This window comes from Drosophila subpulchrella, chromosome 3L (genome assembly GCF_014743375.2).
Source record: "Drosophila subpulchrella strain 33 F10 #4 breed RU33 chromosome 3L, RU_Dsub_v1.1 Primary Assembly, whole genome shotgun sequence".
Classification (NCBI taxonomy): domain Eukaryota; kingdom Metazoa; phylum Arthropoda; class Insecta; order Diptera; family Drosophilidae; genus Drosophila; species Drosophila subpulchrella.
The window spans coordinates 14,228,008-14,251,306 of record NC_050612.1 but is presented as its reverse complement, the minus strand read 5'-3'; the positions used below and the strand labels follow the sequence as shown (position 1 = coordinate 14,251,306).

Sequence of the window (23,299 nt, the reverse complement as noted above, 5' to 3'; positions counted from 1 at the left end):
AAGTTGTGCATATATTGTTTCAAGGTTAGATATTTCTATGTGTAGGTCAAAATAAAGCCAGATTATTAAAAACTATTTAAAACTAAAGTATAATCCATACAGCAAATGGATTAAATATAACCCATAGAAAATTTTAAGTTTAGACACCTCTAACTTATCTTAATAATATAGAATACCATTTTATTTTCTGTGCAGAGTGAGCTTAGAGTTCCGGGCGGCAAGAAGCTGTTTCCTCCAGGACTTCCACACAAACCACCGAGATTACAGGAGACAGGCAGCACATTAACATCAACGAAGGCCACAATCTCCACGGAAAAGGTGTCTGCTGTCTCCGGAATAAACGTAGCTAGCTCTATGCAAAAGTTGTAGCAATTAGCATTTACATTTTGCTATCTTAGCAGGGATAATTGAAACCCGCCGAGGATGCCTTGCCCCGGCATACGGAGCACGTAGCTGTGTCTAAACTCTAGTCGGAAGATTGTCATCTTAGTTTTTAATTCGTTTCCTGGGACATTTCCTCGCTTCCTTCTCATTTTCCCCGGGCTTGACTTAATCACACAAAGGCAATTTCACGCCTTTTTGCGCTTTGTCTCAGAATGACAGCGGGGGAATCACTTTGTCACTTGGCAGTTTGATGTATCGACAGTTGCTAAACCAAACAGCCATCCCACCTAAAATACCATCCCCTGCCTCAATGACAAGCCAAAATCTTTTAGTTAGCAATAGAGGGAGATCAGCAGGGGTAGATAAGCCTTTGGGTTTAGTGGAAATTTTGTGCTCGATTTGTATATCGGAGATTTTCGTTAATTTCTGAAAGAAATAAATACATCAATGGGCCAAGAATGTAATAGGGATTTTCACTTGACTTCAATTGTGGACACGTGCCACATATGAGGGAGTGTAATTGAAATGGGGGCAATTCTTGGTAATTCATGGTGAAAATTCGTTATATATGGAGACAGTTTAGATAAGATATCTAGTCGAAATGGGAGCAACTAAGAACTGGATATATTTTGCCACAGAAAAATCTATGTTGATGGGGTTAAATATTCAAAAAAGTAAATTTTTATTAGACTTTATAATATGTTTGATTTAATAAGTATTTAAATATTTTATTAAAAACTCCGAAGTATTTTATAAATCAGCTAAAAAGGCAGAGACATTTCACACCAATTTAAAATCACATCAGCTTATGGGCTGAGCCTGGATTGTTCGATCGGCAATTAATTAAATACAAACTAAACAATATTTTTAATGAAACGGCCATGGTCGAAGGCAATCATGTGTTTAATATTAATTTGTTCGACAGCCAACATGGCGGCCAAGCGAATTATAGGCTCCAGCACACAGATACTCATTGGCACCCACACACATGTGGCGCTGGTGGCTATAAATATTAATTAAAAATGCAACTCATATGGCAAGTGGAACAATTAGCACCTGAAAATATGCAAACATTAAATTGCCGCTGCAGCAGACTCACAGGACACACAGCCGCACACAAAAACTGCAACAAAAGAAGTGCCATTTAAATAATATATACGTATAACATATATAGATTCGTGGAGCTGCAAACCTGGACCACGACTGACCATAACAGACACATATTTTGTCCTGACAATGGCCACATCCTCACATCCGGTCTGCCAGGATCTAGGGTCTAGCCGGGTAAAAAAAAGGATATGAGGGGAACAGAACGAGACGGAAAACGAACGGAAAACATTGCACAATTTGCTATTGTTGCATGTGTATATTTACGGGGCAGTTGCCACTTTTTCCACATAGAGCCAACGTAACTGACAAATAAATATTTCAGTCCGTTGAAATCTTTCGGCGCTCAACAGTCGCCCACAAAACGGGGGAACCCCACATCGCTGTGAGTGTGTGTGTGTGTGGGGTTCGCAATATGTAAAAGCTACGCGCAGCATATACTCAAAATCCAGAGCAGCAACAACAAGTGCAGCAAATACAGCAACACAAAACATGGCCACATATTCACACAATCTCGCTGGCGCTGCTAAAAAATCGACAAAAACAACCTGTTCGGAAACACTTGCAACAAGGATATCAACGCCAGCAGAGACGGGGATAGAGCTAGAAAGAGAGGGCAGGTCCTGCCATATTTTTGGGGTGACGAGGCAAAAAGAGAGAGCCAGAGAGCGAGAGAGAGAGAGAGCTACCAGGACCAAGCGCCGCCTCTTTTCGAAAGTTATCTGCACAGAGATAGTGCACAGTGGGGAAAAGCTGGGATACTTGGCAAATAAAAATGTAATTCAACACACAACAATCCTTTAGATAAAATAAAAAAGTACTAATTTTAAAAATGTTATCTTAAAGTCCTATTTAAATAATCCTTTTGGTTTGTGGATTTATAAGCTTTTTGTATAATTTTGAGTATTTCTTTGTCTTTAAAGTTTTTTTATTTAATTATTCATTCGGTATTATGACATTAGTATGGCTTACAAAATGTAGACTTAAGCCCGATACTTACCTCAATCAAAAAGGCAACGACATGAAAGTTTCCATACCAAAATGAAAGTCGAAAAATGTTATGAACCAAATATTATATAGAGATTATCATCTTGTTGCTAATTAATTAAGTTGGAGATCAGGCTTAACAAGGAAACCTAAGGTAAATATTCATTTCCGTTCTACTTCATTTATCTACATAGCAAGTCCAGAAAAGGGGTTAAAAACATAAATTAATAAGTTACAAAAACATTTTTGATTTAAGGACTTATGGATATAAATCTGATATACATATAATGATTAAATAGACTATAAATGAATTAAATTCTTGGATAATATTCTCTTAAACACCCTATACCCTATCATATTCAACCAGAGAGTTAATGTCATACCTTCTTAATAAGTTTCAGTTAAAATTGTTCTGCAAATTGAATTTATTTTAAGGTTTGGAAACAATGGTATGCATCCCACTGTACCTGCATCACACACAATACAGCCAGGCTTTCGAATGGGCCAACCAGGACTCGTCCTGGCCAGGCCCGCACAATAAAACCACAGAATATGTTCGCCAACTGGCAAAGCAGATGGACCGCCAAGAGACAGACAGAGTGGGCCAGAGAGAGAGAGGGAAGACCGCCGGAGAAAGAGAGGGCGAGCGAGAAAGCGAAAGAGCAGGAACATAAGGGTGGTGACGAGCGCTCTCTGCAGGACCTGAATCTGAACAGACTCCGAGCAGAATCAGGACAGATGGGCCAAGTGCCGCGAGTGCGGAGAGTTGCTTTTCCCATTTGAATGGGACAATATGAGAAACCGAGAATTCCAACTGGACGCGGTGGTGGCGGCGGGTACTTAAAGAGGAACAGATTGCGGGCGGCCAGCAGTCGAAACTGGAATTTCGAAACGCAAGGAACTAGAGAACCCCAAAGACCCCAGAACCCAAAGCCCCAGAACCAAAAGCCAGTGAAAGTCGAAAAGTGTATTGAAGTGAAAATGAATCTGCTCATGGATAGCCTGCCATCGCATGCGAATCCTGGCCAGCGTCGCTCCACGCCGCCCCAGCACGCCGAGCTGAGGATCTCCACATCGCCGCAGCAATCGCCGCAGCAAAATCAAACCACTAATCACAATAATAATAATGAGACACACACATCGCCAGCCGGTGGAAAGACCACTCTGAAACGAGCCTTTGATGTGGCTTTCTTAATGATGCCCGATGAGCGGATCAAGCAGAAGCAGGCGGAGAAGCAGGCCCGTCTCCAGGAGGCACTGCAGCATCATCATCACCAGCAGCAACAGCAGCAGCAGCATCAACAAATGAGCCACTATCCCACGGATTTGTCTCCCCGAGGAGCCTCCTCACAGCCACCTTCACCGGCGGCCTTGGAGTACATCAGTCTGTTAGAGGCTCGCCAGAGGTATCCACAGATCAGCATCCGTTCCCCGAGGGTTTATGATGATCCCAGTGTGATCATACCCCTGGTGGACTCTCCAGAGGCGCCCTCAACTTCCTCACCACCACCTCCCATGCGCAGTGCTTTCACCAAGGTGGCCTCCTCATCGCTGTCCACTGCATCATCCTCACCCTCAACCACCTCCCGTTTGGAGTCACCCGTGGATGTGGGAGCTCCTCCGCTGAGTCCCGACCAGCTGAGCTGTCACTCGATGAGTCCGCCTTTGGTAACGCCACCGCCCAGGACCAACAGTGGTGGTCAGAATCCAAATCCCCTGCCGGCCAATCCCATTGTGTATCACAACTTCCGGCCGGAGTATCAGTTCAATGGAGCCTTCCAGGCGGTCAATCCCATGCAGGCTTTGCAGGCACAGCAGCGACTCAAGCAGCAGTTGCTGTACACTCGTCCTCCAGGACCAGGAAATCCCAATGGAGGCGGAGTACCCATGCCGGGAAATTCACCACCAGGTCCACCGTCGGAGTTTCTGCATGGCTATCCTGGGTTTGCTCCACCACCACATCCATTCGCAGTATCCCAACCTCTGCAGAATCCCGCTGCAGCGGCCATACTCTCCACACTGATTCCACCCACCTTGGCATCCACTTTCACCCTGACCGCCCAGAATGTCTGCGCCAAGTGCAATATTAGCTTCCGGATGACCAGCGATCTGGTGTATCACATGCGATCCCATCACAAAAGCGAGGTGGCCTGCGATCCCAATCGCCGCAAGCGGGAGGAGAAGCTGCGATGTCCCGTCTGCCAGGAGACCTTCAGGGAGCGACACCACTTGACGCGACACATGACCGCCCACCAGGACAAGGCCAGTGATCACCAGCCGCAGCTGGAGGACGCATCCTCCTCCTCCGCCGGCGGAGACAACGAGATCATCAACGTGGTTGGAGGCACACCACCAGGTCGACGAATGGGCGGCATGTCCAAATGATCGAAGCATTTCTTCGGATATTTTTAAGGCATCTACCCACCACCCCAATCCGTTGGTTTAACCCATAACGCCCGTTTTCGATTGTGATATTAATTTTAGTTTCCCCTCACGCTCCAATTTCATTTCCCTTAGCCTTAAATGTAGTGCAATTTGTATCTTAAATATCTAACTGGATCTCCCTGTATGTCTATTAATTCTATATCTTATCCAGGGACCCGAAAGGATCCCGAGTTTGATCATTGTAAAATATTATAGTTAAGTTGCAGATCTGCTAATATTAGCATTCAATGTGTGGCTGAATGTTTCAATAAAAATCTAATTGTTATGCCAATCCAATAATTATGATGTCTTTAATAAAAAATTGGGGTTAAAGAGCTGCCCAAGCTCGGGTTCGGAATCTATACATAATTCACATAACAAGTAGAGAAAACTATTTTCTAAATATTCATTTCAGACATTTTATAAAAAAACTTTGCATGCAACGAAATATACAACAAACCCTCATAACAAATCTCTATTAACAAAAGTTAAAAAAATAAATATTATAAATTAAATTTTTCTTAAACTAAATGATTTTGGCCTTAATAAAGGAAGCATTTGGGTCCACTCTCTATCGAATATAGTCTTACAAAATATCCGACTACAGATAATAGTTTTGAATATCTACGCTCCGGGAAAAGTTCAAAAAAGTCATTATCGATATAAAATCGTTATCAATAAAAACACTCTTGTCAAAAAATCTAAAATTAAATTCAATGACTCGGGCATAAACGAGATTGCCTTGTTCTTAGGCACAGAAGAACTTGATTTTTAAACGGTTAGTACGCTTTTATTTTCATGACATGTGGGATGATATTTAAATACAAACCTTTAATAAAACAAAATGTAAGTCTACGTATAAGAAAATAAAAAAAAAACCGGACAGCTTTCTTTGAACAGAATTCCTATAAGGATATTATAAAAGTCCTGTTATAATGCCCTGACAATATATGGAGTTCTTGAAAGTCTTTTTCGACCGGGCCACCCATTCAGAATGTAAAAACAGAGCAAAAAACATAGGTTCCCAGGCTTAGAAAAACCACCAGAAATCCGCGGGCACATGCCTTCCAACGAGAGTAACATACGCCATGTAAGTAGAGCGAAGAATATGTTCAACTTGTTAGCGCAGTGAAGCCGAATCCTGCAGTTTCGAATCTCCCAGATTCATTTTGGCTGCATGCAGCAATTAGATGCGGGCACAAAAACTGCGACGCCGACGCTAATGAGCTGGGAACCGAAATGGTAACAAGATGAAAGGATACTCCAGGGTTGTCCCGGTCCCAAAAGGCAGCCATTCGCCCAGACGGCGCGACGAATACGCGCAGCTTCCAGAGTAACCCATCTTCATGGAGTGTTCGTGCAGTTTTTGGCAAAAATGTAATTCGAATTTCAATATTTCCACACTTGCCAACCCCCCTGAACGCAGTTCCCATGAGCCTCGAATTTGTAGCATGGCAAATTCCAACAAAGCGGAACGAATTCCTTGGGTGGTGGTGCTGCTCCCCCTGCGATTTCCTTGGCTCGTTGCTGCACTCAAATGAGCCACAGCGAATTGCGTTGATTTAGCGTGGCCAAATCCTGTTAGCCCCGTGCCACAAAAGCCAAGCCGCCAGCCAGGATTCTCACAGGACGTCTTGCCGCCTTATCGACTGATGTATCAATTGACGGCATCACTAAACGGCAAACGTTCTGCTGCGATCCGCTCTGCTCATTGTTCCCATGATGGGATTAGCATTTTATGGCTTTGTGTTCGCTGCTTGCCACTTGATAAAGACATTTTCCTTAGCTTCTTTCTCATGGTTTGAAGGGTGGGGTGAAAACAATTGCTGGAAAAGTTAATGTAACCAAATTGGTGGGAGGCATAAAGGTAAAGTGATAAAGAGAAGGTGGTTTACCAGCCTTATGATAACCTTGGGTTCTATGTGGGAGGCCTACACAAGTGGGGGATAGGAAACCCAATGTTAAAGCGGCTATGAAAAAAACAATAAACTGAAAGTATTATCTTTCTATTTTGTCTAATAATTTTGGTTCTATTTAGTCATTGATTGGAAATATATTTAGATTTACTGGAAACCTTAAAAAAATTATAAAGACTTAGGGACATACAAGATATAAAAGTTTAAGATACTCCACACTTAGTTTTATTTCATTGCCCATTCCCAGACATCCCGTTTATAGTCACTTCGTCTGATTTATTTCAAGCATTTCCCCAATGAGCAATTCAGGCTTCCTTTAAAAAACAATTACAACTTCCGACGCCCTCGAAAACAAACAAGAGCCACCCACATGAGCTCTTCCACAGCCGTAAAGCGAACACATCGTCAAAATCACATTTCCTCATTTCATTTACCAGAGGCCACCACATTCAGGATGGAAAGACAGTCCCATGGCAGCCACTCACTCAAAACGACGCCCAAGGCAACCACAGATTCGAGACCAAGGCGAAGGCAACTTCATAATAAGCCCCATCATTATCCTGGGTTGGGTGCTACATAGTAGCGGCCATAATCACATTTCATATTTATCACATTTTTACGCCCACCATGGAGCAATAAGGATGCTGGGGAACTGGGAGTCTGGGAATCTGGGGGTATCCCATTGCGCCGCTTTGTTTGCCTTGCCTAACCTCGCAATTTGACCGTAAATAAATTGCCTGCTCATTTGCTAGAAGCGGTGCTGCCGTCCTCCACCCAGTTAACCATCCAATCCTCATCCAATCCCCTTGACTCAAAAGCCGTGTTCAAATACGTTTAAGCACAATGCAAATACCGTCATAATAGCAGGAGCAAGAAAATCCGACAGCTGGAGTAAGCCTGAGCCCTGGGCCTTGGCTCCGCCCCATCATGGCCATCATCCCCCCTTGATGGCCCCCCGTGCGTATGAGTGATTTCTGCTCATCTGCGCTTAAAAGTATGCAAATTCCTGGGCGGAGTTGTTGTTTTCGACGGGATTGGGTGGTTTGGGGGGATTGGCAACATCGCCGGCGGAGGCGTGGGCGTGTCAGGAGATGACTTTTATTACATTGTTGTCACTGGTGGACTGGTGCCTGGCCAAAGTGTTTTTTAACTGCAGGCAATTTAATTTCCACTTGCTCCCGGTCGCTTTTAATTTCCACCGCAGCCACTGCAATCAATGTGGTTTGAGTGTTTGCCCACTGATTAGCCCTGTGGTTCGGGGCACTTAATTCCCTGCCACACGGAGAGAAACAAAATAGCTACTCTATTTTATGTTTGCAGATTAATATTTTTTTCAAACATTTTAAAGTGATTTAAAGTCATTTTTGCACTTTAAAAAACAAATTTATTCCAACTGAGTGATCGAAATAATTTTTGTATTTTTGAGGTTTCCAAGTTAAAGGTTGAGTTACGCTCTAACTTCTTTTAAAATTTTAAGATATACTATTTTAAAAACAAAAGGAATAGGATAACACATTTTGTAATTAGTCTAAAAGGTGTTAAAACCTAAATCGATTTATAGTTCTCACATAAAATATTATAACACATATCTCCATTAGGTATATTAATATTTATCAACGGTCGGTTAAAAGATTTAAAATCCTTAAATGCTATAACTATTTTTTAGACCTTTACACAAAGCATTAATGTTTAATATTAATGTTCAATGCAATTTTATATGTTCAAAATTGCTCCATATCTTGGACATAAATATATATACATTTATATTTATTGAATTTTTTCGAAGTTGATCTTAAATAACATAAAATTTTTGTCCCTAAGTGTTCTTTTGTCGATGTCAAATAATAATATTAAATTGTTTTTTTTTGAGCAAAAAATTCTACATAATGTAACACATAGTTTTTAAGGAAGTAAAGTTTAAGTTGATCATAGAATCAATCGTGAAATATTTTCTCTGCATCGAGCGCGGCACTATAAGAGTCCCTGAAAAACTGACAGCCAAGCCGCTTAAACTTTGAACTTTGTCATTTCAATTTTCGCCAAACGGATGCGCTTTGTTTCAGGCCACATCCACAGCCACATCCACATCCAGAGCCAGGGAACGACGGAGACTGAGACTCAGACACAGTGGATGCAGGATGGCTGGTTGGCTGAGAAGGAGAACGAGATCAAGGATGAGGATGGGGCTGAAACTCGGGCCGAGGACATCCATGAGCCGGCCGGAAACATTGAGCCTGACAATGCGACTTTCATTTGCCGAAACTGCGGAGGAGCTCAGCCATTGTTTTGGCCACGGACAGGACAGGCTGAAGGCCTTTTGGCCAAGCCACTCCCGTTGCAGGAAGTTTTTCATGCGCCATGACACTTTTTGTGCGCTCTGCGGTGGCCATTTTGTGCCGTGGCAGGATACCTTTGTGCCAGGAGGTTCCAGCTTCAGCTCCCGCTCCTTTTCCCGCTCCTGTGTACCATAGAAATTTTCGAATATTTTTGGATGCATGGAAGCTGTTTGCCATGGCCAAAAGACAGGCGGCGGCTTACCGCACATACATATACATCCAGGAGCAGGAGCAGGAGCAGGCACATCCTTGCTCTCCATGGCCATGTCCTGGCCGTAATTTATGATGTGCGCTTCCCTTTGCTCGCTGGCAGTTGGCAGTTTTTAGTTTCGCTGTTCGAGTTCTGCGGCTGTTTTCTGCTGTCATAACTTTGGGCCGCATAATTAATAGTTGTAAGCCGCAGCGACTGACTTTTTAGTTGGACCGATGCACAACTTTCGTGGCAGCGGATCCTGCGAGTCCTGCGGCCGTTGTTTGCTCAATTAACTTAGCAGGTAGTTAATTTTCCGAAAAAGCCGCAAGGCAACAGGAGTTCGGTGGTTGGTTCTTTTTTTTTTGGGTACTTGTTGTGGGTGCTAATTGATTTACGAGTGAATGTTTCTGTGGTCGCCATTTAAGCTGACTTTAAGTGTTGTTCTCCATCACTCGAAGGTTGTTCCGCATTCCACTTAATATTGTGTCATTCATTCATTGATTTACTGAAGCATGAAAGGCATTCGAAACGCAGTGAAGTTAAAGTAACTGGAAATACGCAATCAGTTTGCTACGCATTCGATATTTCGACACTTGTTTGTTTCAACAGGATATTTATATGTTGCTGGTCAGGGATGAAAATAGCACTAAAATCAACCCCAGTTCCATTGCTTATAAAATATAAATAAACTATTCGCATTTAAAGCTGTCAAGAAGAAATACGAATACAAAAGGTATTAAGCACATATGATCATTATTAAGATCAATCAATTAAATATGGTTCTTATTGTAAGAATTAATAAGTACTAACAAAGATAAATGCTTCTTTTATTTCGTCAAATATTCAATAAATCAATAGAAATTAAAAATAGACTATCCATATTCAAAGCAGACTACTGAAGTTATAAACCACATATGGTTTTAATAATAATTTAATGAAATACTGCTTTAATTGTAAGAATCTTCTAACCATTATCTGTAATACAACTTATAAAGTAAAATTGTATATTTAGTTCATATGTTTAACAGTCTATTTTCCATTTAATTTTAGTATGTATGTTTGACAACCTGTTTTCTATTTAATTTAAGTACGGATCCTAGCTCCTAGAAGATAACAATATTTCCAAAACGTTTGCCATAACTTTCTGCGACACATTGAAATCCTGGCACCATAAATATTCAGCGAACGCCAAAAACCATTTAATTAAGTTAACTTTTATGGCTCGTAAATCAGAGAAACAACGTGGAAAAAACACATATTCCACATTCGCCTGTTCCATATTCATGTGAGTTGGTAGCCCCGAAAAGGGGGTTCCCCCGATCCCAGAGACTCCTTTAACATTCGCATTCATGGCAAGGTGGCGCTGGACTAGCAAAAACAAAAACTCTCGCCAAATAAAATAAATGGCATAACCAAGGCACGACGCTGACCATGTTGTTTGCTCCCAGCTCTTAATGCACGATTTTAATTTGGAATATTCTCCGAATCGGGGTGGGGGTTGCATATGGGTGTACACATTATGAAATTATGAGCATTAAAATGAAGAATGGCCACTTATCTAAATTACACCATGTGTGGAATGGGCGGTGGCGCCGTGGGGTTGCTTGTCATCGAACAAGTGACACACTGCCCGGGGATAAACGGTCGCCGCGATCCCTGGCTGGGTTAAGCACTCTGGCACTCTGGCAGCCATATATCATGGCGAATATGCTGAGTATATGGAAATCCCGCCGCCAAGTGATAAATTAAGCACGAAACGGCAAAAATGGCAGCGATACAGGGCAAACGGGGCACACATATGCCAGGTAAAAACCAGGGAAAGAGAGCAAAAACTGGTTGAGGGAAACCAAGTAAGACACTTACATCCTTGGCCAAATAGCGTTTGTCCTTACCCCCCAAAAAAAAAGAAATGGCAACCCGCAAATATGTCATTTGACATGCTAAATATTTTGCCTGCGACTTTGGCAATACAAGGTAAGTCGCAAAAAATCCAACAGCAAAGCAACATCATGCAAATCGCGTATACGCCAAGTAAGCCAAAAGTTGGTTGCCAACTAGAGTGGAAGTTATGGTTCAATTTATGAGTCGATTTATATGACTCTTCAAAATAAGGTATTGATTTCGAAAGGATAACAGCACAAGTAATATAAGAAGGTATTGCTAGGTAGTACCACAAATTTAATAAAAATATATATTGTTTATTTTATTCGAAAGTCTTAGGATATGAATAATATAGTTTTTCGTTAAGGTCAAAACAAAAAAATTTTGATACTTGAATCGATTTATATGACTGTTCAAAATAATAATGAAAAGATATAAGAACAAATAACTATATAAGGTGGTAAAGATATCATTTGTATGGTGTACAGTAACATTTTTAACTACTAGCTATTACCAAAAATTTAATAAACATTTATCTGATAATATTTTATTTAGAAGTCCTCTTATATTATAATTTTGCGTTGAAGTCAATAAAAATAAATTTCTAGATACTTGTTTGTACCCTTAACTTCAAGTCTAGACAAAGCGAGTTTAGACCACATATTAATTGATTTGCATTCCCTTTCAGACAGTTAATGGGCTACTATTATTTGTCTATCTAAATTATTTACGATAGCAACATTTCTTGATACAGCCAAAGAGAAAAAGTTTCCATTTTAATAGTTAAAAGTTGCAAATTTAAAATAGCGACTGAGATAAGAAACAGGTTCGCCAATAAATATTGACACCATTTTGTGTGTTTATAGAACTGGAATCGGAAGAGCGAACGAGAGGGCGAGTTGGCCAGATAACGGTGGCTATAATGTCTTTCTCCAGACAAAACACAAATTGAAACTGAAAAGTTTTATTTTTCCTCCTTTTCATAAGGACCGAAAAGGGGGGGATGGGGGATGGTAAAGAGTGTGGCATGCGTATCGTAAAAAATAAAATTATGCAAATTTTTATTATTTGATTATGCAAATGTTCGCGCTTGACGACCCTTGGCATAAGGACGACAATATAGCCCCGTCCCTGGTTTTTAGCCCTTCACCATATCGCGGGTTCGGAACTTCCGCTGAAAGCATGCGAAAGCGAAAAAAGCGCGACAGTTAGTTGGCCACTCCGCCCTTCTGACCCACTACTTGGAGTAAAATTTGAATTTTTTGCCGGCGATTCCACGCGAGGATCCTGAAAATGCCCGGGGCATAGGGAGCTCGGAGGGGCGGTCTCCTGTGGAGCACTGTCATATGTGGTTGGAAATTTTGAATCTGTTTGCGACCTCTTCGAGCGTATCCGTTTCCTTCTGTCGCGTGCGTTTCCCATCCCAGCACGCTTTTCCATTTTCCCCTTTTCCTCTTTTTGTCGCACTTGTCGTATGCGTATTTATATTTTCCCCAGCCATGCTTTATGCCCTTTGTTGTCTCTTTCCCGCTTCTCGCGCGATTTGAATCTTTTAAGTGAAATATTGTTGAAATCATTTATGCTTGACTGGGCCAGCTCTTTTGGGGTCTTCGTTTCGGCGGAAGTACGTGGTTCCACCTCGAACTCCCTAATTGATAAACACGACTTTCTCGCAGAAAAGTCACGGAAAATGAGTTTAAATCAGGAGACAGATAAAAAAAACGCCAGGAAAAGCCAGAAAGTAGATAAGACTTGAGCATAAAGTTTTACGAGTCCTGGCTGTAATCAGTTTGAATAATTACCAAAACGTGCTTATTGTCTCAAGACAAAATACAGGAAAGAAATGGTTAACCATGATATTATACATTTAACTAGATAAAAAAACGATTTTAGAAGATTAAGTTAAAACTCTATGCCTCCTATATCTATTAAGCACAATATATTGAAATATTAAGGTCTAAGAATTCGCAACTTATTTTCGATAATCCTTTCGTATAACATTTTTATTTAAATAAATACGTCGAGGTGTCTTTATCTTTTGAATATTCAAAGAATTTATCCAAGAATTTAAATCCATTTTCTAGTAGAAATATAATCAAGTTTAATTACCTTTCTTTCATTTGAAAACACTTAAACATAGCAAAAATTTTCTAATGAATGGCAAAACTTTCCCAAAATCAAAGTGTCAAATTTGTAATCTGTCAGGCAAACAACCTCCTCGACTAAGTCCCACTTGTGGACAAAAAAGTGCGAGCCAAGTTAAGAGGAAACCCATCAATCATCTGGACAACACAACATAAATCAAGCTGAGAGTCAAAGTATGAGGTTTAGTTTGGCCGCCAGGCAACTATTGATAGGCAGGTCCATCAGCCTGATGGGCACTTCAACGATATAGGGCTTAAGCGCCATTTCCGGCGTTTGCCATAACCGAAATTCAGAAATCCAGAAACCCAAACCCAAACCAGCTCCAATAATAATAAAACAAAATGCTTAGAGCAAAAGAAGAAGGAACAAGGAAGTCGCTTTTGTGGTGGCAGTCTGTTTATTTACGCCGCATTGTATGTAGAAACATACATATGGGTGAGCCTGGAGGGCAGCGAGGAGTCCGAAGGAGGAGGATCCGCAGAGAAAGGGGCTTCCATACGGCGGGGCACACATCACACATGTTGTTGCGAGTACACACGTATGTTGCCTGCAAGCGATAGCGTCGGGACGTCGCCATTTTTTTTGGCAGCCGCTCCCTTTTCCACTCGCAATCTTGGCCAGCAATCGCAGCCGGCACATATGTGCACTCATGTGCAGGCCACCCGTACTCCGGACTCTTCTGCTGGCCCCCAATCAATTTCCTGTCCCGCTTCAACAGCGCTGTGGCGACTCCATTTTGGCATTTTCCATTGGCGCTTCGTCGAAACACGCCCCCTGGTAACTCGGGCGCATGCTCTGGATTTTCCACAAAGAAAACTCTCTGCTGAAAATCCTGTCGAGCTCGAATATCGAAAGTTATAGAGAGAGAGAGTGTACGGCACATGGGGCATTCTCAGACGCATCTGCTTAGTGTCAAATGGGAGCGCCAGCGGATGGCGAATGCTTTTTCAATCAAAAAAAGCCCAGATAAGATAGAGCTGCCAGTGCAAGCTGCACTTGTCAAAACTCACATGTCCAGGAAATCCCAATAGGAAATCATGAGAGCGTTAAATTGAAACTTGGGATTTTACGCAGCTTAAGTTTTTTAGCAATTACAATAGAGATCCCGGGCATGCGGGACGTCGAGGGCGAAATAATAAACAAAACAGGCGTTAACACTTGTCATTCGGCCGGCAGGAATATGTCACCTGTGCCGGTCGCATCCTATCCCACCAAAAACCAAACCGAAAATCTCAACCAACCATGGGCAAATTCAATCAACACACTGGACATATACACACAGCCACACACAGCATCCCTCATCTATAAATCTCGTTGGTCCGTTCCAAAAAAACAATCTCGCATAAATTCCTATTTATGGCCCGACCATTTGAACCTTTTTGTGCGAACCACCTCATACCGCCGGCAAGCACACACAATCAAAAGTCGATTAGCATTCAGGACGGGGCGGACAGTTCCCATTCCAATTTTGGAGGACCGAACAACAAGCTACAAATAGGCAAGCGCAGGTAATCGCATTTCGAATTTCAGCTACCCACTTTTCCAACCCCCTTCTCGGTGCCGGAAAATCTGCTGAAACACAATGAAAATATTTTGCCATGTTCACAGGGGGGGTGGGAAATGGCTTTGGTATGGGGTCTCTTCGTAACTCCGACTCTCCAATGCCGTTCTGTGTGTGACAAGTACAAGCCACTTGTGCGTTGATGATAATTTTCGAACCAGTTTTTGGGGGCCTGAGAGGTGGGACGTGGGTCGTGGGAACTGGGAAGTGGAATGTGGAGCCCGGCAGAGATATCCCTGAAATCGGCTTATGTCGCCTGTGCCATTGTGCTGACACGGCTGCAGAATTGGGGCTTTTGTCTTAACGCCAACGGCCAGTGAGTCGGGGTCCAGTCGAGAGTCCTGCCCACTCAGGTGATTTATGCTGAGTTTTAATTTAAATGCAATCAATTTGAAATATATAACCGAAAATAGTTTTCAGCAGAAGAAAAATTGAAGATTAGATTCAGGAAGAAAATTTGGGAACTATTGAAAATTATGTTTAAGACCATTTCACAACAGCAATAATTTAATTTTTCTGAAGGCTCCTGGTAATTAAATTGAGCACTAAAAGAATACTGCAAAAGTAAAATATTTCAATTATAATAATAATAAATATATTCCCACAGAAACATCTCTAAAAAAAATATAAGATGTTGGTTAAAGATTTCTGTTATCAAATTTTGTGACGAAAAATAACATCATCTTTAAGTAACTTTATCGATATACTTACCATGTACTCAGTTATGTGGCTTAATACATCTTTAGGTGCGTTCCAATGAAGTATTTTTGTTTGATAAAAGAGCGATTAATTTATATTAATTTATTCTTCGTGTATTTAAGTTTAGATTTAAATCTACCTATATATCTGATTATTTACCTTACTATGGGGGATGGGACACAAATCACTTCGATTTTATAATCACTTTTAAAAGACATTTTAGTTACCCATAAGTATGCAGTGAATAAAAGATAGTCGTGTTTCTGAATGAATTTATTGTACTTCTGAGTATTACAAATACTGAAGCCAGCTTTTAGACACCTAAAATGGCATTTTAAGGTAATTTTAAACCCCTAAAACCCATTTTTATTCCTATCAATTCATTTATTAGTTAATGGGGAATTCCCCATTGACCAGTACTTAATAAACTAATCCCTGGAAGGCAAGTGTCTTTGGCTAGAAGAAAACATGATTAGCATCATTAGCTAGAGAGCTCAAAAAGCCAAATTCAATTATGTCAAACATCACGGCGTTATCTAGATGCATTATCCTTGGCTAATGAGCCGCGCTTAGCCGCGGATCCTTATCAGAAGCCAAGGAGTCCGGGCAAGGGCCACACAAACGTAAATGAAATCAATTAAAATTTATCACATGCCAGTTGCTTCATTAAGACACAAAGGAAGCAGCCAGTAGCCAGCAGCCGTGTCCCCAAGGTGCAATTCGTTATCCATTCCAAGGACAATGGCGGTCAGGATGCGGCTGCCTTGTAATTTGTCCTGCCACCGACTGACTCCCATAGACAGTTGTTATCGGCTTAAGGAAGACAATAAAACGGCGTCGCTTTAAATAATAAAAACATTTGATTTGCCAACTTTGGCACGTGGCAGGACCTCCGAAGTCAGCAGAGTTATCCCAGGACTGGCTGAGAATGCGCAAGCAAATCGCAGATAAAGCCAACGCGTAAATTAATGGGCGGCACGTGTCACTTGCTGCTTCGGGATTGAATTGGATTGGATGGTTTGGGATTGGTTTGGCTTTGGATTGAATAGACTGAATGGCTGGACACGCTGGGTGGTCGGTGGTCCTGGGTCTACTATTACAGCATGTGTGGGAGCAGCTTATGGCTGGCAAATTATCGCCTCTATATGATGCCAAGTGATGGTGACCCCCAGTGTGTTTGCTCTGCGGCTGATAATTGAGGCGTAAATGTCGGCACACGTCCGGACTCCAGAACGCCGCTCGTCCGGCGCTTAAGTTGATACATTGTTGTCATACCCACAGTGGAGTTTATGGAGCGGATTTATACGCAATCCCAGCAACGATTACTCCTTCCTCAAGTGCACTTCCCCCGGAGTTTTAGTGGCCTGCCACAGCACACAATGTTGATGATAACCCTATCAAATTTTGAATACCGACAGCAGCTATAAGGATGCAGCTCATTGTCGAGTTCGTAAAAAGTTAATAAACCCTCCAAGTTTCAATGGCTGCGAACAAAAGAAGGCGTCCATAAACAAAGGCGAGCTTTTGATTTTCCAGTTGACGTTGTGGTTTCAAAGCGCCGGGCCAAACCTTTGACCATATGCGCCAAAAATATTGCTGTATTTATACCGCACAGGAGTTTTTATATGGTATTATATATTCATAGAACATACAAAACAATACCCTTTAATACTCTGTAATATTTAAAAATATATGACTTAGTTACTTTTAAAAATACTAAAAACTCTTTTAAAATAAGAAATCAATGGTGTTTTGTCATATTTATTATAAATGTAGCATCAGAAAAAAATTGCAATCTAAATTCTTTATTTTATTTAAAACATCTGTTCATAAAGCTAAGGTTTTAATTTTCTATAAATGTTTTACGACGAGTAACTTGAGCCTCTACAAAATTACAGTTTACATTCCTTTAAGAAAACCACAATTAGGCATATTTCCATACCTCCCAAAAGGGTATCAACAGCGAACGCTTGAAGCCACCCCATTCAAAGATATTTATACAAATCAAAATCACACCACCAAGTCGGGGATTACTGGATGGATTTGCAGGGGACGCCTGGCATATGGCCACTTGGCAGCACCAAAGAATCAGTCCAACAAAGGCAAAAGATGGGTTAACAATTGTCAAATAACCGCAGGACATGCACATGAGTGCATCGCCGTTTGATTGCCAAGCATGTGTGTGCGAAAGGATAACCAAAGGTGGGATATGATGGGCAGTTGCTTTGATCCTTGATTGGACTGGGTCCACTTGGGGGCGCATCTGGTCGAGTGATTGATGGCCAAGACACAGATTCCCGCATTCCGCATCAGCGATTGCTTTAATCGAGTCCCATCCCGAGGCCGGAGAACGGGAAGAGCTCCAGCTCCAAATTAAATGGTGTCAACTTTGCGGGGAGGACACCATAAAAACTGATGACCATAACAGATAAAATGTTTTTTTATGTTATTGCCCTGCGCTGCGGTCAGGCTGCAGAGAAGCCGCAAAACAATATTTAAATTTCAAAAGTTGCCACTGTGTACCAGTTAAATGAAGCAGAAGCAAGATTGTTGTCACAGAGAAAACATTTTGAATCTGCGTTTTGCATAGAGAAGCTGGATGGAGGGTCAGCATAAAAAATCTACAAAAACAGGGGAAATATAAATGTTTAAGTTGGCAAGGGGGATGGTCCACAAATATATAGTTAGCACTCAGGGCCGACCACGCCCCCCAAATCGAATTGACACCCATGGCGGGCACATTTTGGAAATTGATCCCAGGGACGTGCGGCACACAACTCTCCAAGTTGCACTCATAAATCATAAATCAATAGGAGAGAAAACCCTCGAAGGCAGAGGAAAAACCTCTCCCCCTTCTGCGAATGACCCGGCTAATGATGTCTTAAAAAACGATTCCGCAACTGGTCATGTGACAGCAAATGGGGGCCATCGATGTCCTCAGGTCAAACGCATTATCAAAATTGCCGTTTCAGCTGCCGAGGAGCTGCGCGCCAGTCTGGGAAATTGAATTTCCACGACCCAAAGTGGGCAGCATTGGGCAGAGTAACAATATTTTTCCAAATCGGCTTTAAGTCATGAAAAGTAATAGACAACCCTCGGTCGCCGTAAAAAGCAGATTGCGAGGCGCGTCAGCCGGAGAGCCAGGAGACGATTGTGGAACACATGCTGTGCGCATATGATGACTGACGATGGCGATGATGAGGCTGGGCCGCTTATCACAAGGGAACAGGCACACGCACGGGTGGCGCAAGTCCGGGAGGAGCTTGCGGGCCAAGCAACATGTGAAGCCGGCGGATGCTAAGCCCCCGAAACATTTTTATACTCAAGTCATTAAATGTCTAGGATAGGCTTCAAATTGAATAGAGGGTTTAGTTGGAAGAGAGGAAAATATTTTATTAGGCTTTGAATAAGACTTGTGGTCACCCATTATAAAAACACTACCTATTCAAAAAAGATTTCTTTTTAAGGCATCGGTATATGTCTTGGAACAAAGTTCAAGCCTACGCAAGGATAGTTTCTGAACAGAATCTAGAATCTCTAAGAGTCTTCGGAAACGTTAAACATTTTTCTTTAAAAGACGCAAGAGAACAATTTTCGTGTTCTTTTTCTTTCCCAAATAGCCCAAATAAGTAGAACAAACAACATATTAAATTTAAATAATTATTTAACTTACGTTTAGATTAACTATACCATAACTACTCCACATCGTCCGGTATCTCCGAGTCCTCAATCGTTCGCGTGGCTGGGATGTACACTTTGAAGGCGAACTTGGACTTGACAAAGGAGCCGGTATTGAGGACAGTGCACCCGTGTTGATTGCTGCTAAAACTCTGACACGAGTCCCCCATAACTATCAGATCTGGGAGTGGATATAGCCACAGGGCAGGATCGTAGTCCCAGTGCACGGGCATGGCAATGGGATGAATGGGCACCAAATGACCCTGGCACACAATGGTTCTGGCAAAGTGCTGCTCTATCTGCGACGTATCTTCGGGGAAGTGCAAGGTGTTGCGGCAAAACTTGGCCATCAAGTCCAGCCGGCAAACCACTATCTGCTGGGTGCAGTATTGCAAACGGCAGGGATTCGTAGCCAGCTGGGTTCGGGGCCAGGCCTTCAGCAGTCCCGATGCCAGGCATTCAGGAATAGGGGCACGAGGCAGTATATTCGGAGCCGTGGGATCTTCCGATGAGGGAACAAGTATCAAATCCGTTTGCTTCTTCAGCTGCTCGCAGCCGGCTGCCAGGCCACCCAATGCATCCAGGTGATGCCTAAGCTCGTGGTGATTCCTAGTGCTGGCCGTGAAAGGTCCCATGAGTACTATTGCCTGCGGCGGGCAGGAGTCGTATCCCACAAACAGCTGGCGCAGCTTGTCCATGACCACGGGCAGATCCAAACGGACATCGGATAGGAAAACTATGGTCGTTTCGGTGTTGGTGCGCTCTAGCTCCTGCAGACGGGGTGAGTACTTGAGCAGCTTGCTGGACTCACCGCCCCAGGTGTTGGCGGTACCGAAAAAGGCTCGACTGCTGGTGGCAGGTTCCGCGGGTGGAAAGCCCAGGCCATCAACTGGGGAAAATATATGTTATATAGTCTATCCTTTCATATATTTCTGTATTCATACCCTTGAGTATCCCCTCTTTATAGTTCCCCTCAGCCAGCACAAAGCAGCCCTCGCAGAAAAAGCCGGCATGGAAACGGGCACCAGTGAGATCCAACTGGACACAGCCGGTGGGATCCTCCACATAGAACTTGCCCTCCTTCAGCTGGGTGAGCAGTCCCAGAACGACGGCCTCCTTTACCGCCGAGGTGGCCAACAGGTTCTCCGCAAACTGGAGCTTGAATTTCTTGGCCTGGGCCTCGGCTGCAACGCCATCCTGGATGACAGCTGGTGCAAATAGGTCATGTCGCAGTGTTTTCTGGAGCAACATGGCATAGCGCTGCTGCATGTAGTCCGATTTCATGCGAGGAGCGGTCAGCAGCTGGCGCGGCTGAGTGTCCAGTTCGAACTTCTTGACCCGCTGATTGTAGCGAAATCGAGGCACCGTAAAGGCATCTATCAGGGCGAATACCGTCTCCCCTTCGTCCAATCCCACACGGTTTAGTTCATTGATGGCCTTTTCCAAGGCTGCCCGCTCCACATGAGGCGTCAGTAGTTTCTGGCTTTGCAAATTCTCGGTGATCACCGTCAGCCATTTGTCCCGTTCGGCGGCTTCGAAGGGCAGCAGCTGCTCCGCCAGATAGGAGCTGTTCTCCGAGCGGATCAGGAAGCCACATAGCTTGAAGGTGTTTGTTATTCGCTTCCTCAGCGGCAGCAAATCTGCTTCCATTGTTATTAAAGAAATTCGCGCGCAAATTAGAGATGAGACTTAACGGGTATATCGAATACTCGATATATCTTTGATATTAGTGTGACCGGTCTGAGTAGACAGCAAAAATACCGTACTGAAATAAAGGTATTGTTGGAAACTATCGATATTTTTGGCGGGATAAAGAATTGCTTTAACAAATGGCGGGCTTTCATTTTGAATTATTTTGAATAATCTCTACTTTTATTAAGGTGTAGGAAAAGTTGGCGTTCAACGAATTCTACTTTTGTTTAATAAATTATTTTCCTGACTCGACGAGAAAATGCCGCCACAAGATTGTGAAAAGTATGAGGACTTCCTGCAGATTATCGGAGAATTCGGAACCTTTCAGAAGCGACTGCTTCTTTGGATGATGCCCGTCGCATTTATATTTTCATTCACCTACTTTGGCCAGATATTCATGATTCTCGTGCCCAAAAAGCATTGGTGCAGGATTCGAGAACTGGAGGATCTGCCCATGGAGGAGCAAATTAATCGGGGCATACCCAAAAAAGAAGGTGGCGATTTTGAAAAGTGTTTCATGTACAATTTCCCCTTGGACTCGGATTCGACTAACATGACCAACCAGACTAGGACCAAGATACCCTGCAACAACGGTTGGATTTACGATCGTGAAGAGATTCCCTACGAGTCCATTGCGACTCAGTGCAATTGGGTGTGCGATAAGAAGGAGCTTGGCACCTACACCCTCATCGCCTATTTCATAGGATCCATTGTTGGTTGTATTTGCCTAGGATACGTCGCTGATCACTATGGTCGCTTGGTGGCCTTATTCCTGGCCAATTGCTGCGCCTTGATTGGCGGTCTCGTTAGTGTGGTGTGCGAGGACTTTTACTGCTTTGTTTCCAGTAGATTTGTGGCGGGAATAGCAATGCAAAACTGCTTTACTTGTTATTATATTCTAGGTGAGTACTTCAATTTCAGTGCCCTTCACACTCACTTTTATTCAAACAGTTTTGGAGAATGTTGGCGTTAGATATCGTACTCTAATTGGAAGTTTATCCTTGGCAATTTTCTTCACTTTGGGCGCCTGCGCTCTTCCTTGGCTGGCCTATGCCATCAAGAATTGGAGACACTATGCGTTGGTCGTTTCACTGCCAGTGACCTTGGTGATATTATTATGTTTCCTGCTTCCCGAATCACCCAGGTTAGTTTTTAACTACCCAACCTAAACAGACTTAAAAAAATTATAAGACCAGAACAAGATTCATTTAAAAAAGCAGAGCTGAAATTATCTCAAATTCGGAATTCAAGAGGAGTTCTTGATATCAAGAGCAAAATGCTCTTCACACTTTATTTCCATTTGGTTATAAGAATGGTTTATTTCTTAGAGTATACCTTTAACTTGTACTTTCATTGCAGTTGGCTCATTTCGGTGGGAAAGGTGGAAAGAGCAATGAAGGTCCTGAGAAAGGCGGCTAGGACCAACGGAAAAACCATTTCCGAAGAACAATGGACAGAGATGAAGCAATGCTTTGAGCTCACATTCGCCGATGGGCAATCGGGCAAACAATACACCTGTCTGGATCTCTTCAAGAACTTTCGCAGGTTTGTCGTTATTACGATATTGATCATAAGTTGGATGATCGTGGCTTTGGTGTACGATGCTCATGTGCGGGTGGTCGAATTATTCCACACCGATGTCTTCATTACCTTTTCTCTGGCCTCGCTTGTGGAAGCCCCAGGAGGAATTTTGCCAATTTTTCTAATAGATCGAATTGGTCGCAAACCCATAGTGATTGCTTCGATGCTGTTGTGTGCGGTTTCAAGTCTTTGCACTGGCTTACTGAAAAGCCAATGGGATGTCACGATATCGGCAATTGTAGCCAGATTTTTCGTCACACTTGCGCTCAACGTGTGTCAACAGTGGGCCTCTGAAATCCTTCCCACTGTGGTGCGCGGACAGGGACTGTCTGTCGTCAACGCTATGGGTCAGGCTGGTGTCATGATATCCCCAATTGTTATCTACACCCATCACTATTACCGTCCTTTGCCTATGTTTATAGTCACATTACTTTTGGTGATCGGCGCTTTAGTAATCCTAGTTCTGCCAGAGACCATGAATGCTACGCTGCCTCAAACGCTGGAAGAAGCAGAAAAGCGGTGGAGATTTAGTTGTAGAAAACGAAAAATAAAAGATGATCAATAAAATTACAACGTATTTCTTCCAATTATTTGATTTCTCAAATTTCTCAATATCTATGTTGTTTTATAACTCAAAACTAAAATATTCATTTAAAAATATCATAATTTCAAAAATAGCGCTGATTTTCCGATAAATGGCAGCAAAGTTTCACCC

General features: G+C 42.6%; 3 protein-coding genes across 3 annotated transcripts; 2 read left to right on the top strand and 1 right to left on the bottom strand.

The window, feature by feature from the left end:
• The first annotated feature begins 3,419 nt into the window (after window positions 1-3,419).
• Window positions 3,420-5,025, top strand: LOC119554540 (pollen-specific leucine-rich repeat extensin-like protein 1). The gene has a single exon (XM_037865498.1). The coding sequence runs from the start codon at window positions 3,460-3,462 to the stop codon at window positions 4,861-4,863; it is 1,404 nt and encodes a 467-aa protein (XP_037721426.1). The 5' UTR covers window positions 3,420-3,459; the 3' UTR covers window positions 4,864-5,025.
• Window positions 5,026-19,279: 14,254 nt separating this feature from the next.
• On the bottom strand, window positions 19,280-21,000 carry LOC119555177 (DNA polymerase epsilon subunit 2). The gene is made up of 2 exons (XM_037866426.1): window positions 20,256-21,000; window positions 19,280-20,200 (listed from the first exon to the last, which is right to left on the bottom strand). Exons 1-2 carry the CDS (start codon window positions 20,959-20,961, stop codon window positions 19,329-19,331), a joined length of 1,578 nt encoding a protein of 525 aa, XP_037722354.1. The 5' UTR covers window positions 20,962-21,000; the 3' UTR covers window positions 19,280-19,328.
• A 225-nt stretch (window positions 21,001-21,225) lies between these two features.
• Window positions 21,226-23,149, top strand: LOC119555387 (solute carrier family 22 member 3). Its single transcript, XM_037866731.1, has 3 exons — window positions 21,226-21,905; window positions 21,955-22,147; window positions 22,363-23,149. The coding sequence occupies exons 1-3, from the start codon at window positions 21,263-21,265 to the stop codon at window positions 23,147-23,149; spliced, it is 1,623 nt and encodes a 540-aa protein (XP_037722659.1). The 5' UTR covers window positions 21,226-21,262.
• Window positions 23,150-23,299: the final 150 nt, after the last annotated feature.

Coding starts and splice junctions, on each gene's coding strand:
- LOC119554540 (XM_037865498.1), top strand. CDS start 3,460: ATGAATCTGCTCATGGATAGCCTGCCATCGCATGCGAATCCTGGCCAG.
- LOC119555177 (XM_037866426.1), bottom strand. CDS start 20,961: ATGGAAGCAGATTTGCTGCCGCTGAGGAAGCGAATAACAAACACCTTC. Junction 20,201..20,255: donor TAAAGAGGGGATACTCAAGG/GTATGAATACAG, acceptor TATTTTCCCCAG/TTGATGGCCTGGGCTTTCCA.
- LOC119555387 (XM_037866731.1), top strand. CDS start 21,263: ATGCCGCCACAAGATTGTGAAAAGTATGAGGACTTCCTGCAGATTATC. Junction 21,906..21,954: donor TACTTGTTATTATATTCTAG/GTGAGTACTTCA, acceptor TTATTCAAACAG/TTTTGGAGAATGTTGGCGTT. Junction 22,148..22,362: donor CTGCTTCCCGAATCACCCAG/GTTAGTTTTTAA, acceptor CTTTCATTGCAG/TTGGCTCATTTCGGTGGGAA.